The following is an 18,482-nucleotide window of genomic DNA, read 5'->3' on the forward strand; positions in this document are numbered from 1 at the left end:
CCTAAGCAGATAGAACTGACCGGTGGGACACGGGGTAGACCCTGCAGCTGACTGGGGTCAGAAGGGCTAGCAGCTTCCTTAGTATAAGTTTACTGGGAAGAGAACAAAAAAAGCACTGAGCTGTGAGCCAAGGAGGCAACTTTCTCCCTGCTCGTATTTCCTTTGGGTTTTCCCCAACAGCAGCTCGGAACCCAGCCAAATACTTCCTCCTTGGGTTCGGGTGGGGTTGCAGCTGTCCCACTCATTTGTAAATAAGGGCCAGTAGAGCTGTTTCTTTTTTTAGCATTTGAATGAGGATGCAAAGGTCACCACGATTCCCCCTTCACTGGCTCAATTTCTCTCTCTCTTCTCTATGTGTCTTTTATTTTCCTTCCAGATGTATGTTTTCTGTGCAGCAGAGATAAAGGAAAACTTTGGGGGGAAGAGGAACCCCAAATACTTGCTCATCTTGCCTGGATTCCTTCTAATTGCCATGGATTGGATTATATATCTATCCTGTGGCAAAGATGTCATGTATAGGCTTTGGGAAATAGCACTCCAGGCTTGATCGCCACTCCTTTTTCTCTCTTGAGGATAAAGAGAGCTTCAGAGCCGAAAAGTGTTAAGGATGCTCTCATCAAACCCTCCAAGTACACAGTTGAGGACACCGAGGCCCAGAGAGGCCTAGTTGCTTATTGTTACCTAACATCAATAATACATAGTACTGGGGACTTCCCTGGTGGTCCAGTGGTTAAGACTCTGTGCTTCCAATGCAGGGGGCAGGGGTTCGAGCCCTGGTCAGGGAACTAAGATCCCATATGCTGCATGGTGCAGCCAAAAAAAAAGAAAAATAGGAATAATACATAGTATTATAGCTTATATTCATGGAAGGTTTTCCTGGGCTAAGCAGTTCACATGGATTTCCTCATTTAATCTTCACAACTCAACGAGGTATTGATTTCAACTATTTCCATTTTACATATGACAAAACTGAGGTTCAGTACTCCAAGAGACTTGCCCAAAGTCACATATACTGGCAGAGGCAGACCCAGGGAAGACACATAAGATCCTGACTCCATTGATTCAACATTTTCCAGAACCACAGCTTAGTATACAGATTCTTCATGAGGATAAAAGGAAGAAAAAGAAGGATGGAGGAAGAAAGAGAGGGAGGCCTAGCTTGACGTATACATTCCTGCATCGTGGTCCTTTCAGGCTATTTTTGGAAACCGTCCAGTGTTTCCAGAACACAAGTACAGCTCGATAAAATCTCTCTTTCAACCGCAGAGGCCAAAGAGCAGCTGAGATACAGAGGAGGGCGTTAGCCGTCTTTACCTGTTCTCAGGGTCAGCCAAGGCCATGCTCCGAGTGACAAAGCACATCTTGAGAGGGATGCTTTTCCGGTCTCTATGGAAGGAGAAGGGCTGTGATGACAGAGGATCTGAGGACCCGCCGCCTAACCGCGGGGATTCTGGCGGAGGCGTTTCCCACCCGATCTCGGATACTGGGGAGCCTTTCTTCACGTAGGGTGTGGCTTCCCGCATATACTTCACTGCAAGCAAACAGACAACAGTAAGCACTTTTCAGTACATCAGGGCTGAATTTCTGGAAAGTCTGATGGCATTTTTGAAACTTGTATTAGATAAGCTCTTAAACAGAGAATCTTAAAATCTGAACAAGATTCAGAATTTCTATTCCTTAAATTATGTACCAATGTGGTTTTTAGAACTTGCCATCAGGATAACCTGAACTTGAGAATTACTCTCAGCTTTTTTCAAGTATGACAATTTCTATCTTTTCTGATTATGAGGTGCGTTCTGGGCAAGAGGCTGAAAAACAAATGGGCAGAGAGTGAGAAAGCATATCTTAGGCTAAAAGACACACAGTTATTCAGTATAGGTGTAGGGAATCTGGTGGCCACATTAACTATCCACGTCTCCATTATTCTGTTGAGACGCAGGGATAGGCTTTTCAATTTAATAGTATTAAGAACACATATGCAGGGAGTTCCCTGGTGGCTTAGGGGTTAAGAATCGCCTGCCAATGCAGGGGACACAGGTTCGATCCCCAGTCTGGGAAGATCCCACATGCCACAGAGCAGCTAAGCCCGTGCGCCACGACTACCAAGCCTGCGCTCTAGAGCCCTCGAGCCACAACTACTGAGCCTGCATGACACAACTACTGAAGCCCGTGCATCTAGAGCCCATGCTCCGCCATCACAATGAGAAGTCCACGCAGCGCAATGAAGAGTAGCCCCCGCTTGCTGCAACTAGAGAAAAGCCTGTGCACAGCAACGAAGACCCAACACAGCCAAAAATAAGTAAATAAAATTTTTAAAAATTTTTAAAAAGAACATATATGCAAAGAAATACACAGAAGAACACTTATTTTGTAATGGTAAAAATCTGTGATGGCAAAAATATTACTTGTATGAGCCAAAAACTAGAAACAACCTAAATGTCCACTAAAAAGAAAGAGGACAGGTTAAATAAATTGTAAGACGTTTATACATTCATTAAAAAAATGAGGTAGCTATAGAGGCGTTGATGTAGAAAAACCTATAAGATCTATTAACAGTCTAAAAAAACTTTAGAGAACAGTGCATATACTGTACTCATTTTGTGTATAAAACCATAGATATTTATCCCCGTATAGCTACAACTATTTCTGGATAGAAATCCAAGAAAATGTTAATGGTAGTTAGCTCTAGGAATGGAACTGCACGTCAAGACGATGGAAAAATAGACCTTTACTATTCATGTATTACTCTTTTATACCATTCTCATGTTTAGCCATATGCATATATTACTTTATAAAATTTAAAGAAACAAGATCGTTTAAAAGCTGAATGGAGCAGACTAAAATTCTGCTCTTTGATATGTTTACTAAGGTGGTATTTGCCAATTCTAAATTTAAGCATTTGGTCCTTAGACAGCTTTCAAGTTGACAGGGAAACTAGATTCTTGGAATATGCAATATAAGCTTCCATATCCTTCTCTCTGTCACTTACATGGTCTGGTTCTCTGCTGCTTGGGGCTGGGGGAGGGATTTGACTAAGTCCCTTAGAGGTAGTTGTTATTACAAATGGCAGTGGATTGGAATGGGTGCAAACCAGGGGGCACTTCCTCCAGATCTTTGGTGATTCAATTCCACAAACTAGTGCCCTCCCTGTGTAAGACTTGGACTCAGGCTCACGGAGACTGCAGGAATAAATAATACATGGTTTCCACACTTAAGAGTTACAAAATCATGGCTGACTGTAGTGGATGCTGTTGGTGTCCCAGCAGATCCTTTTCAGCAGCTAGGGCACCTATATCCTAGCTGCTGTGTGTGGGCTGAGAACAATTCTTAGCTGCCCTCCTGCTCTGGAAAACTGCTCTTGGACCATCAGAAGCTGTCAAACCTGGGAGACTATAGAGCTGCTGCCCGATTCCCCAGACAGAGGCTCTGCTTCTAGGGAACCCCACCTAAGACAGTCGCTTAAAACAAGTTCATGAACTGTGGCATAAAGCAGAATAAGCTATAATAAGAATAAAGGACCTTGGAAGAATTCATCAGACAAATGGATCTAGGGGCTTGAGTGACAGGTTAGGTTTGCAACACTTTAATAAGCAGACCAAACACACCCACATGCATGCAATATGGATCTATATATTGGAGGACCCAAACTAAATATCAGAACCAGCCACATGAATTTAAGACAGAGGAGATGTCACTTAGCACCAACACATATTTAAAAAGAAGATTTCAGAATTTTCACTGAATATAAGTGCAACTGGGAGAAAACAGCTCCATGGTTGCTGCAAACCTGTTAGCACAGGTTGCAGTTACAGAAGAAGAAAGGTGATTCATGGACAGTGTATTTCAAGGAATATTGTTTATTTCTGGGCAGTGTATTTAAAGAGGAGCACAGACATACCTACAAACAAATGCAGAAATTTTAGTGGGACAGAATTAAGCTGTCTAAAAACTGGAATCAATAAATTCTCTTTTGAAGGTACTGAATTTCCATCTCTAAGATGTTTTTGCAGAAGCTAGAACTCTGCTTAGCTTTGTATATTGTAGAATTATACTTATTGATATATGGGAAATTCAAGTATCACCTGAGATTGAAGATCCTGCTTTGATTGTATTATTATCCTTCTGGCTGGAATAGGGGGTGAGCGTTGTGGAGGTGGGAATCCAGGGATGCTTCATGGAGTAGGTGGCATTTGAACTTGGCCTTAAAGGGTAGCTAGGACTTTTAAAAGTAGAGGTAAGAATAACAGTCCTTCTTTTCTATAATGTACTCTGATTTATTATTTCTATCACAATTCCATAGGAAAGGAAAATTGGACCTCAGTTTGGAAGGGGGATAAAGAAGAACATTTATCATACTCTTCATGATGTGCCAAGTATGAAATCAGGCATACTCTTCCTTAGAACCTATGTTTCCTTTGAGAGCTTTAGATGTCATCTCTCCTTTTCACCAGTGTTGGGAAGACGGCTCAGCAAAATCCCTAAATGAGTCTTGAGATCTCTGGCACCACCAGAAAATAAGATTCAATTTCAAGGAAATAAAGGAGACTAAGAGATTATCATCATTACTCCTAAGCAAGATACACTAAGATCACTGAACTATTTCCATATCTATCCTGAGGAAGAACAAGCAACAACACCACAATCCTGCTTCAAGTTCCTTTGTTCAGGAGTCCTGCTTCTTTTTGATATTTATTAGGAAGTGGAGAAACTTGTTCTTGGGTATAGCAACGGGAGCAAAAGAAAATTGTCTTGGATTTGTCCAGAGGCTCACAATTTCTGGCCCAAGGGAAGTAATAAACTTGTCAGACTATCCCTTCTGAGGGATATTCCAAGTAGTTTCTACAAGATTTGGCCAACAGTTATGAGCATAATTCTACTGTCAAGCAGTGCCCTCTCCAATCACCAACTGAGGCCTGAGGCTAAGTCCCCTCATTCGGACAGTAAAAGCACTGCAGCCATGTCTGGGTGTTGTGACACAGTGCCTCTAATAGGAAATAAAGAGAGTGTGAAAACTTTCCGTGGTTCCTTGGGCCTTAGTGTCCTGAAACTTCTACACATTGCAATCAAAATAATGAGTGTGGTCTAATTCAGCGAAGGTAAGATGTTACCTAAGCCTAGATTTGACAGCAATAGGTGCCCCAAATTACAGTGCATTAAATAATATAGAGGTTTGCTTTTACCGAAAGTCTAGTGTGAAAGAAAAGGGCTGCTAGGGCAACTCTGCTCCCTGAAGTTTTTAGGTCCTCAGGCTTCTGCTCCTTTCCTGCTCTACATTGCTAACCTGCCATCTAATGACCCAAGAGGGCTGCTTGGGTTCCAGCCATCATGACCAAATTCCCATCAGTAGGAAGAAGGAAAAAGTCAAAGACACACTACCCTTCTTCCTTCAGGGTCACTTTTCAGAAGCTGACACACTATCTACTTACAACCCATCAGCCAGAATTTAGTCACATGGCCACTTCGACATGGAAAAGAAATTTACTCTTAACTCTGGACAATTCTATGCCAACCTGGCTAAAAGTTGGTGGGAGGGGAGGCTATTACTGTGGAAGAAAAAGAGTCCTTACCTTTAACCATGAAGCAATACTGTTTCTCACTTTAAAAAAAATTAATTGGATGAGTGTGTGTGTGTGTGTGTGTGTGTGTGTGTGTGTGTGTCTGTGTATTTAAGCCAACGTTTTCAATGTACTGGGAGAAAACATCCAATTAAGAGGTTATTTGCCTATAACATAAGAGAGCTGGATTTTGTAAGGCTGAACTAGTAAACTATGGCATTTCAACAAATGCCTTTTAAGGCACTGTCATATGTATAATAGAGGGTTTAACCTGGCAGAACTGAACAGCTAGTGTCTGCATAATTAGACCACCACGTGTTTACAGACAGTAATTTCAGGCAAAGAACTGTTGAAACTGATCAAGAAGCAGCCAGGCCCAGGCTCAGGGCACCTCATAATCAGGACTAATGAATAAACCATGCCCTTTCTGGGCATCATGAATTAAAAACCATGGTTGAGCAATTAAAATTCCAATCTTCCCTTACAAAAAAGGGGGAGAAGAGAAATGAGAAGTGGTCTCCAAACCAATAATGCACCAAGTCACTTTCAATATGTTTCCAGTTTTTCATCTGAAAGGTGCACAGTTGTGAAGATTTCAAAAGAACATTCAGGAAAGCCCATGTTTGCAAAGGCCCCAAGTTGCCACAATTAAATCTTTGTTGAGGAGGCCAGGTGACATTTGAAAGGAAAAGCACACACAGGCTGCTAATGAGGAAATGCTTTAGGCAAATCCAATCAACTCTCCTACCAGGCTGGTTTCTGAAGAACCAGCAAGTCCCTCTGTTATGTGCAAGTTTTCTTCTTAAAAATAACAACCAAAAAAGGGATTTCCAGATTACAGGAGGAAAAGAAATATTTCACTACTCTAGGGGATGTGAACACGAAATGTACATTTTCTAATGTGATTAAAGGGAAAAGGCATCAGCTGGAGCCCAGAAACCTGAGTATTCGGACCTTCAGTGAAACTTGTAAATTGGGGACAAGTTGGTGACAATGGGGTTTGCTGACTCAATGTAATACGCAAGAGACTTCTCTTAATGCCGTTTCCTGGGTCATCTTAGGAAAGATGCAGAAGGAGATCATCAATATTTCCAAAAAGACCAAGAAATGATGAAAGAGGTAATATAAGCTTTTCAGAAACTATAGCTCATCTCTCAGGAGGCTGAGCGGTGAACTGGAAAGAGAATTGGCCCTGGGAGTCAGGGATCTGGTCCCAGTTCCAGCCCTGTCGCTAACTACCTCTCCAGCCCTGGGCAAGTTATTTCACCTTCTAGACCTCATTCTCCTCACATGTCAGGGGTGGGAAATAAGGCTCCTACCCTTCAAACATTCGATGATCCCTTGGGAAATTACTGTTAAACATTTAACATCGGGCTTCCCTGGTGGCGCAGTGGTTGAGAGTCCGCCTGCCGATGCAGGGGACACGGGTTTGTGCCCTGGTCCAGGAAGATCCCACATGCCGTGGAGCGGCTAGGCCCGTGAGCCATGGCCGCTGAGCCTGCGCGTCCGGAGCCTATGCTCCGCCACGGGAGAGGGCCACATCAGTGAGAGGCCCATCACTGTTAAAATGTGTGCCAAATCCTTAGGCCTTAGGGAGATGTGCCTTCTGACTTTTTACCAAGCCCTATGGGCACCTGACAAATGAAAATAAACCTATGTTGAGCTTATATACTTAGGTTACTTTTTCTTTACTTTGGCACAGTGGCCTAGAAGAATCATTGTTTTCATTCACTTTCCAATATTTTTTTCACTTATATTTTGCCAGGTGGGTCCTTGAGGGTAGGATTTTCAGACATCTGAAGGATGACCGAAAGGTTCGCATGAGGTCATAAGGACACTGTGGGTGAGGATGCTGAATTTTCATATGTGGAGTCAGGACTAAAATAAACTGGTTATGAATTTGCTAAGCCTCTAATTTAAAAACTAACTCAAAAATTACCCTATTTTCAACAGCATAGTCCTTTGAGGTGACCTGCCTTGACTCTTCAACAAAGCAACCTCATTGTCACCAGGGATGACACGTGGACCCAGGGAAAGTATCCTATGCCATGAGTCCTACAACCACCCAGAAGGATGCTAATTGGTTTAGTTATCCATTAACTGAACAAACATTTAATGAGCTCCTGCTATGGGCATGGCCTTTAGTGCTGGAGTTATTTCAGTGAACAAAACAGACTGGGTGCCTGCCCTTGAGGTGCTGACATTCCAGTGTATATGAGCAGGATCGGGTGTGTGTTTGACAATAAACAAACAGACAGATATAGAACTCTGCTCTGAAATAGACACCCACTAAAGGACTTGGGTCTGTCCCAGTTCCTACAGAGCCATTCTGGCCCTGCCCACTTCCTATCAGTTGACTACCTCTTGGTCCCCATTGTCCACACACCAGCCATAGGGAAATACCATTTAATTCTCTGAACATGCCTCCGTTCTTTGCACATGTGTTTTCCTCTGCACGGAAAGCTTTCTGGCAAACTCCTCTTAATATCAAGTAAGTCTCAATTCAGGTAAGATTTCCTTCTTGAAGTCCTCCAGGCATGCCTCCCTTAAGCTCCAACCATGGTTTGTGGCCATCTCCACTGCTATTAACAGCATCAGGACATAAACATGATGATGATGGCTTATGCCATGCAGGCACTGTGCTGGTTCATCTTATGAATATTTAAACACTTACACATCACGTGCAGTTATCTGTTCACATATAGGTCTCTCTGGTGGAATCATAAGGTCCTCAGAGTTGAGTGACTACAGTAGAAGTGAAAACTCTACACTCTGGAACCACACTGCATAGTTTCAAATCTTGCCTCTGCCACCTGCCAACTGTGTGAGCTTGGGACAATTTTCTCAACCTTTTGGTGGCTCCATTTCTCCATCTGTAAAGTGGGGATAAAGAGTAGTGCCGGCCTCTGAGAGCTGCTGTGAGGATTAAATGAACTAACACATACGAAGGGCTTAGAACTGAGGTCAGCACATGCTAAGTGTTCATTAGTGTTAGAAAAAATAAAAAATTGATATTCTCATCTATGTCCACAGAAATTAACACAAAAGTCTGGCTGTAAAACACAGAAGTTTTGAGCAAATGAAAGACAAAGTTAGTAGGATCTCCAAGATATGATTTTTCACAGATTTGTCCTTCAGGAGAAGGAGGCTTATAACAGAAGTAGCAGAGGCCAAAGAGTATCTGTCACTGATCCAAGGTTTCAAGACAAAGGAGTAACAGATGAGGCTCAGAAATCCTTGTCCTCTATCCTGAAGAATGAAGGTTGGCAAGCTCTTTCTGTAAAGGGCCAGATATAAAATTTGTTGGTCCTTAGGGTCTTGGTCACAACTACTTCCTTCCGTTGTAGCATGAAAGACACACAGATAATATGTAAATAAATCAGTGTGGCTGCATTGCAACAGCATTTTATTTACCCAAACAGGCCGTGGGCCTTGTTTGAACAAAGGGCTTTAGAATACTAACCAGCAGCTATTGACTACTCACTATGCATCCGGCCCTACTCTAAATGTCTGAAGTATACTAGTTTATTTAAAAGCAATTCTATGAAGTAGGAATATTATAATGCCTACCTTACAAGCTAGGGGGATGTGGCATGGAGAGCTGAAGTGACTTGCCCAAGGTCACACAGCAGCAATTGGCAGAGCCAGGATCTGACCTGAGGGAGTCCGGCTCCAAAGCCTCCAGTCCTAATCACGTTCCGTGTTCTTTCCTTATACTCTGGATGCTGCCTCTACACATGGCCAGATGCTTATGCCTGAATGGATCCTGTTTGTCCAACCATGAAAATTTTAGAAGTCATGCTTTTAAAAAGACTTTTTTGTCTGGAATGTTTTTCTTATACTCCTTTTCTTATATGAATTGAAATCTTACTCCTATAATTTGTGTTCTCTGATGGTGGCTCTACTCTGCAGAGTACACAAAGCATTTAGAGCACCTTATAAACAGATGACACATACATATTTGGCTTTACAGAAAGAAAAAGACAAGCCTGGCAAAAAGGAGGCTGGAACCACTAGTACCTTCCTCATCTGATATCCAGTTGTTATTGGGTTCCTGGTTCACATTCTCTCAGGGCCTAAAGGAGTTAATGGATGACCTAATGTATGACAGGCATCATAGACGTTGCTTTTACTATTTTAGGTCCCTAAAGAGTTGCTGGAAGAGGGGCCTAATGCCTTAGATAACAAAATAAGGATTTAAGAGTTTCACCCAAGCCCAAACTAAATAAATGAAATATAATAGGGATAAGATGGAAAGTTCTGTCATTGTGTATTCAAAATAAAAATCATTGTAACATGTAGGATAGGAGAACTGTATTATAAGCAGTTTTGTGTGAAGAAAGGTTCTAGGGATGGCCATGGTTATGATTTCATAATAAAGTAATAGGACATTAGGCTCCAATGATACATGTATGGTGTTCAGAAGAGGATAGTTCCCCTCTTTGTCACCTTGATCAGCCCATACTTGAAGCCCTAATGGGTTAGACAATGTTCAAATGAGGGTAAAGAGGGTAATTGGCTTGTCAAAGATTCAAGAAATAAAGAAAACATAGGTTAAATGAGAGGCATTAGCTCATAGTAGTGAAGAGCATAAACTCTGGAGTCTGACTGCTGGGGTCCAACTCCTAGCTTTTCTATCACCAAGCTCTTGAGCAAATAACTTAGTTTCTTCAAGTGTTATTTCTTTCACCTATCTCATAGGTATTGTGAGGATTAAATGAGTTAATATAAGTAAAAAAACTTCTAAGGAACTTGGCATAGTAAACACCATAAGGGTCAGTTACCATTATTAGAAGGTAACCTAGGAAAGCGAAGATTGATGGGGCCTAAAGAACAGAAAGCTGTGCCAGACTCACTTTGTGTATCTCTGCAGGGTAGAGCCACAGTCAGTGAAGACAAATTATAGATGTTATATTTGGGTTCAATGTAAGAAAACACTGTGAAGTAGTGAGTTCGCTATTGCTAGTGACATTCAAGCAGAAACTGGATGAGCTATCTCCCACATTGCAGAAAAGATTCTTTTACTATGCAGAAGAACAGATTGCTTCTAAAATCCCTTCAAGCTGTCATGTTCTATGTTCTTCCTGGAATGTGGTTCATTAAGAAGCGGAATCCAATGACTCCAGTACAGTGAGGGCAGGTCATGGTTGTATCATGCAAAGTCATGCTGTACATTTCTTTATTATTATATGCTTATTAGCTACATATTAGTTATGTGACAATGGGACAGTTTGTTACAATATCTAAATCTTATAATTCTCATTTAGAAAATGAGGAAAACAGTGTCTTCTTTAGAGAGACAATAAAATGAACTAGTTTAATAAATGGGCTCTAGAGTCACAGAATCTGGGTTCGAACCCCACACCTTCTACTTTACAAGCTGGGCTTCTGTGAGCAAGGTATGTAACCTCTCTGAACCTCAGTTACCTCACCTGATAATAATACGACCTACTTGTAGAACTGTCATGAGGATTAAATAATTTTTAAAATGTATGCAAAGCCATTAGAACAGTGCCTGGCACACCCTTGGCACTCACATATAACTATTGCTATTATGTTGCTGTTACTGTTTTAGGAAATTTAAATGAGAGCATGTGTTGCAAGAACACCCATCTCTTTTCTAACTCTAGGAACTGTCAAAATCATCAGTGCTTAGCGCATAAAGTATCATTTCATTCATGCATTTACTGCACATAAGTTAAATCTGGGGTTTGCTACAGCATATAATTCAATACACACACACAATTGGACTGAAGTGTATTCATTAGGTATTAATAAGTACTTGAGAGAATATGGATTAACAATGTCTACAGACTTGATCCTCCAACAATTTGCCCGTAAGCTCTTCACCATCGCAAGTAATAATAGTTTTTCTCTTCCTTTGGAAAATACAGTAACTGTTTTAACAGCTATACCCTAACATCTGAAGACAGGAAATGAGTAACAGGCAGAAAGGATGTCTGAATGCTCAAGTCCTAATATTGTTTTTACTCTTTCCTAGACAGAAGATCATGTGTGAATAGGACTTTACGTCAAAAGGCAGGAAGTGCTGCTCTCACTTCCTCCTGACAGGTATCTCTGGAAAATAAACTTCTATTATTCCAGATGTAGCTTGGTAATAACATCCTGCAAATCAGACTTGGGGCTCAGTAAACTTGCAGTTACTTTTCAGTGGCAGAAGCCCAGAGTCATCAAGCTTTTCCGAAAGAAACCACATTAAGTAAACAAAATATCATTACCAACGGCAGACTCGGGCCATGTCTGAGATTGTTTTTTCACCCTAGCCTGGTTATGCTGCAGACCTAAAGCGATTGTAGAAGCATCTGAGAGTAAAGGAGATGGGGGTGCGGGCTTTGAAACATTAGGGTCCATTAAACTGGACGATGTTATGAATACCTGCCATTTTCAACAGGCTTTATTGTTTAAAACACTTCTAGGGGCACAATCTCATTTCATACTTATTGTCATCCCCACTGAACTACGCATGATCTCCAAGTCCTGTAAGAATCTGGCTGTGCATTTATTTGCTTGAGATTTCCATGGCCCAGGAGGTAAGAGCCTAACAATTTTCCCCACCAAATTCTACCCCCTCCCAAGCACACATACGTGCACACAAACACATCTTGCTCAACAGAACTAATGCCTATTGGTCGCACCTGATGCACTGGATTTTGTCCTATAGGCCAAACTTAGCTTGACCTTGCTTACAAGTCTTTTGGGAGAGGAATTGCGAAGAACTACAAGAACTGATCAGGATGGCAGAGGAGAAGCCTAAGCAAGCTTCTTGTATCTGACTGCCAGATCCAGGAGACTAAAACCTCCCAAGTTTTTCCTCTAAGCCTCCAGAAGCTTCTCTTGACCCTGAGCAGCCAAGATAGAAGGGCTTGTTTTGTTGTTTGGTTTGTTTTTTAAGGAGGCAAGGAAGGAGTGATGGTAAGCAGCAGCAAAGAGATACAACTTTTTGTAATAAATAGACCCATAGGAAAAGTTAACAATAAAAAAGTGGACAAATTGGGGTTCACAGGGTTTAACTGTCTTAACTCAAGGAAGAAGCAGACCTGGAATCTGGTCTTTTATGTTCTATATCTAATCTAATAAATCTAATAACCCCAGCTATAGCAATGCAAATGGTCCAAGTGACATGGAGACAGGCTAGATTATTGTGACTAATAACTAATGAGTTGCTCTTGGTGCTGGAAAAACCTGTGGATATTGGGAGGATTAAATTAATAAACATATTCTGTAAAGATTATATCAGAATTCAAATTGTCAAACTATTCCACATCACAAGGGAAAGATCTAAAAGTAGCAAAGGAAAGACTAAAAAAATAAGAGAGTCTCCTGGCCCGTTTGATGAAATAAAAAGAGGTAATAGAAAACCAGTATTATAAATAAATAGAAGGGGAAATAACTACAGACACAAAAGAGATTAAAAAGATAATAAAATAAAACTTCGGACATATTTAGGATAATGAATTTGAAGACTTAAATGAAATGCACAAATTCCCGGGGCAGGGGGCGGGGGGAACCTTACTAAAACTAAGTAGAAATAGGAAGCATGGCTAGTCCTATAACTCTTAAAGGAATAGAAACACTGGTCAATATTCTTCCCACAAAGAAAAGAGAACCAGAGTTCATTAGTGAATTCTATCAAATTTTTAAAGAACAGATGATTCAAATCTTAATCAAATTATTTCAGAAAACAGACAAAGAAAGAGCCTCCCCAATTTGTTCTATGAAGCTAATATAACAAAACCAGACAAGAAAAATTTCAGAAAGGAAAACTGCCAACCCATTTTATTCATAAATTAAAGCAAAAATAGTAAACAAAATGTCATCAAATGAAGCCAAATAGTATATTAGAAGACAGTACAAATTTGGATGATTTGGAGGCAAGATCAGTTAAATATAAGAAAAGGTATAAACGTCATTCAGTCTGTTAACAGAAGAAAAGGAGAAAAACATACGATTACTTCAATCAGGAAAATCATTTTATAATATAAACTAGCAAGCAGTTTTAATGAAACAAAAAAGCGCTTTGTAAACCAGAAATAGAAGGTAGCTTCCTTAACTTGATAAAACAAAACACACTCACACACACACACACACACGCACACGCACGCAAAAACAAAACAAAAGAAAAAAAAAACACTTGACATCAAACGTTCTAAATGAGGAAATGCTGAAAGCATCTCCTTGAAAATCAGAACCAAAATAATGCTACCCATTATTACCACTCTATTCAGTGTAATACTTGAGGCCCTAGGCAATGTTAAAGGACAAGAAGCAATTAAAAGTATAGGATTGAAAGGTTTAAAAAAAATGAATGAATAAGTGAGAGAGTGAAGAAAGAAAGAAAGGAAAAAAGGAAAAAGATGTAAGGTAAAGTACTTAGAGCTCATTATACCTGGATTTCTATCCTGGCTGGGGTCCTAATTTTCTGTGTGGTCATTAGCAATCATTTAACCTCTAATGTTCTTAAGCTTCCTTATCTATAAAATTCACGCTTTCCAATACCTTGGTTAATTAGGTAGACAGTGATGCCATTAAAAAGAACAGAAAATATGTGAAGAAGTACAGATTTGGGACATGAGAGTAAACTATTCCGGTTTTGAAGATATAAGGTTTGAGATGTAGACAGACCATCCATGAAGATAAAGAGATCAAAAGGCAGTAGAACTATGAGTCTGAAGCTTTGGGAAGTGGTGAGAGCTTCACCTCAATCCCAGGGGGAGGAGGGAATATAACAGTCATAATGGTTAACACTTATTGAGTGCTAACTAAAGGTACAGAATTTTACATAGATTACATCTTTTAATTCTCACAACAACCTTGAAAGATAGGTACTCTTATTATTCACAGTTTACTGATGAGGACACAGAAGTCAAATAAATTACTCTAAGGCCTCACAGCCTCAAAGCCATGGTGTTTCACTCAAGCCTGGATCTAACTGCAAAGTCCTTCCTCTACCCCACTGTGCTGTGCTAAACTGCCTTTTGGAATCCAAACTGATGTAGAATCTACTCTACTGAATGAGCTCTGAGATCTTGAGCAAGTTGCTAAGCCTCTCTAAGCCTGGGATTTCTCCTCTTCAAAATGAAGAAAATAATACTAATTACATGCGGCTGTTGTGTGTATTAAACCAGATACTACATGTATAGTGTCTGTTATTTTAAAAGGTGCACGTAGCTCCCTTTATCCTTTCCAACCAAGGCAAACTCCCAGAGACAGACACAGAGAACTAGAACACTAGGACAGAGGGAGCTGGCAGGTGTATATCACCGCAGAGTCATTTTAGGGATTCCAACCTTAGTGATATTTTCTTATGTTCCAAGTAATCCACATCTCCACCACTGCTCCCTGCCCCAACTTCTTTGCAGACAGCTAAGGGCCACAGCAAAGGGCAAATGTAAAGATCAAATCTTAAGAAGGAAGTAGCTGTTGAAGTGAAATGACTTAAACTCTTCCTCCTGTTCTAAAACACTATCTATGTTCCATGATCTAATCTGGGAGCAGGAAAGAAGAAGGAAGAGGTTGTGGGTGTTATGAAGGGAAAGCTCAAACTAAACAACAGGAAAATGATTGGGTTATTCAAGAACCAATATAGTTTAGGTAAAAGATTACAGACTGAGAGTCAGTTCAATCTGGCTTATGCTACTGATTCCTCCACAAATGGCTACATGGAACGTTTCCTGACCTCCCTAAGCCTCAGTATCTGCACCTCTTAAATGAGGCTAATACATGTAACTCATATATTTACTATAAATCTTCAATTAGATCATGTTTAGCACATATTCAGAACACCCTGAAGAGACAGCTGGTCGACCTTGAAGGCATATTTCCTGCACTTAGAGAAGAATGCAAACCGAAAATCCTTTTGGCTTGTGCAAGGGACAAACCATTACTTGTGGTAAAACATTGGAACCAGGTGTTCATTGGCAGAGGCTAAAACCAGAGTTTTAACAAGCCTGGGACAAGCAGCCTGAAAAATATCTCAGATCAATTTTGTGGTTCATAACATTGCTTACAGGCAGTACTAATATGATGATATGGTGAACTGACTCTACGTATGAAACTCAACAGTTTTCTACAGGCTGAAAGAGTACTTGGACTCTCTTAATGTAAATAACATCTATAAATATTGCATAGTTTTAAACAAATCATTTTAAAAAATCTTTATATACTCTAAATTTTGTTGCCCCCAAGGCAAAATCTCCCCCAAATCCCTCTGAGGCAAGGTCCTACAAGCTCTGCATCACCAGCTGAAGGGTTGCAAAATGGAAAATCCTGGCTGTGAATTATAGACTAGACATTCTTATTGTCTATCGTCCTGGGAATCCAGGCTTCGCTCCATGCAAACATGCCATGGAAACAAAAGCTGCAGATGTTGTCAGGCATCTTGAACCAGAAAGTTTAAAGTATTTCTTCATGAAAAAAAATATATAAGTGCTTTATTTCCTATCAAGCTCCAAACTTTTCACTCCTTCTTCTTTTTTGTTCAACAGATAGTGCTTATCTAAAATATATTACCTTGTTGGACAAGCCTGCAAGTCATGCAGGATTTGTGACCTGAGCCAGCTCAAGAGGGTTCTGATATATAATAATCAAACATTTATAGTCTACTATGCTATGTATAACAATAGAAACGAAGCTGGAAAAACAAACTTCACCATCAAAGCCATATATTCTGGGCTCCCCTGGTGGTGCAGTGGTTGAGAGTCCGCCTGCCGATGTAGGGGACACGGGTTCGTGCCCCGGTCCGGGAAGATCCCACATGCCGCGGAGCGGCTAGGCCCATGAGCCATGGCCGCTGAGCCTGTGCGTCCGGAGCCTGTGCTCCGCAGCAGGAGAGGCCACAACAGTGAGAGGCCCGCGTATCGAAAAAAAAAAAAAGGCCATATATTCTGTTTATCATGTCTCAAAAAGACTTCTTTTTTTTTAAATCCTTGAGTAATACTCAAACACTTTTTAAATGGAATATCCTGCTTTAAGAAAGTCTACCTACATTAAACTATACAATATACTAATTACTTCCAAAAGATGGTCCCTTCCAGTTCTACAATCATTTACAAACATTAAGACATTTCAGTGAATCATTCCCAGAGTTCATGGAATCATAGATTTATAAGTGAATTACACTCAGAATGAATTTTCTTCCAGAACTTGGAAAAATACATGACATTATACACACTGCATATGAAGTACATATGGTAATAAATTGTTCGACAATGCCCGTTGCCAAAACAAGGAAGTCAAGGAGGGAAGTACTGGAACTACTGACTCTTAGCTTTACTTGCATTTCTTTAATATGATGATAAGTTAACTATGTAGCCACTTGGACAGGTATAGTAGAGACAAAGATTTCACATTATAATACATATAAGTAAATAATACAGTATAATACAGTAAACCTGTGAATAACACAAGAGCATTTATTCCTCCTTTAACCAAAATGGTGACTAATAATAGCAAACATTCATTGACAATTCATAGACACCTATGGACTGTCTATGAATGGTTATATTTATGCCTCACAGCAACCCATTTTACATATGAAGAAGATGAAGCTCAGACAGGTTTACCTGCCCAACATCACATGCATAATCAGTTGCAGAGTGAGAATTTTGATTCCAGCACTAGCCATTAACCATTACACATGCTGTGAATCTGTGACACTGGCCCCCTTCTCTTTGTTCATTACAGTACCCACTCATGTGCTTTTGGAAAGCCATCTCTATTCCCAGGAAGAAAAGTATCTGAAAACTCACTGACCTCATAGTGGAGTAATGTAAATATGACCATTCTTAGAAATTGTTTTAGAGTGGAAAAACCTGGACTTATGAGTTACGTCACCTGGGTTGAGGCACAGTTCTCTCCTTCAGCTACGTGACAATGGACAACTCATTTTGGTCTTTCTAAAACTCAGGCTCCTCATCTATATATACTAATAGAAATCATAATTTTTTGAAATTTAGGTGTAATTCACATAAAGTAAAGGGCTCAGATCTTAAACACATCAGTCAGATTAGAAGAGTGCATAATAAGACACAGAACATTTCCATCCACCTAGAAATTCCCCCATGCTCTTTTTCAGTCAACCCTCCCTACTGCCCACTCCTAAAGCAACCTGATTTGCTTATTTTAGAATTGTCTATAAATAGAATCATACAGTATGTATATGTGTGTCTCTGGCTTCTTTGACTCAGCGTAATATTCGAGATCCACCCATGTTGTAGTGTGTAATAATAGTTCATGCCCAATAATAACAATTTGACAGAAGCATTAAAATAATGTACATTATTACCTATTAAAGGCTCTACCAAAAAATAGTTATTATTATTCAAAAGAGGAAACCCAGAAACATGAGAGTGCTACAGCCAAGGGGAGAATATCTAAATCTATCACAGGTTGGAGTATATTTAGAGAAAGGAGTCCATTATTAGCATCTCTCATATCTCATTCTTTATATGTTTAAGGATGCCCCATGTCAGAAACACATATATTTGGAGTTTGGGGTGGAACTGGATTGAATGTAGCCTTCCAGATGAGAAATTAATTTTTTGCTATGCAGATATGCCAAGAGTATCTTCCCAGTGTATTTCTGAAACATTCCCTTTTGCCTAACACAGAGATAGCGGCCGACCTAAATCAGAAGATTACATTTGAAAGACTAGCCTGTGAAAAGCCATCCATAACGCTCGCCTCAGGAAGAGCCAAAGCTTATGCTGTCAGTTCTGGCCAGCTGTGTAATTCAATTTTTCCAAGGGAGCTGGAGCCTGGCCCGCATAAGTATGACACCAATACTGCATTTCACAGAAGGCAATTTGGCCACAATAAATAAATACACACTAGAAACAAACAGAATCATTGAGATGGATATTTTAAGTCCTTTCTGGCAGAGACATTCTTCACTAAAAGCATGACCTT

General features: G+C 40.3%; 1 protein-coding gene across 1 annotated transcript in view; it reads right to left on the minus strand.

The window, feature by feature from the left end:
* The window catches only part of SNTB1 (syntrophin beta 1), a 219,271-nt gene that overhangs the window by 120,582 nt on the left and 80,207 nt on the right, over positions 1-18,482 (minus strand). The window contains exon 2 of the mRNA XM_060116180.1: positions 1,315-1,531. Coding sequence (XP_059972163.1) covers positions 1,315-1,531 — 217 coding nt within the window. The remainder of the gene's footprint in view (positions 1-1,314; positions 1,532-18,482) is intronic.

This window comes from Mesoplodon densirostris, chromosome 13 (assembly GCF_025265405.1).
Source record: "Mesoplodon densirostris isolate mMesDen1 chromosome 13, mMesDen1 primary haplotype, whole genome shotgun sequence".
Lineage (NCBI taxonomy): Eukaryota > Metazoa > Chordata > Mammalia > Artiodactyla > Ziphiidae > Mesoplodon > Mesoplodon densirostris.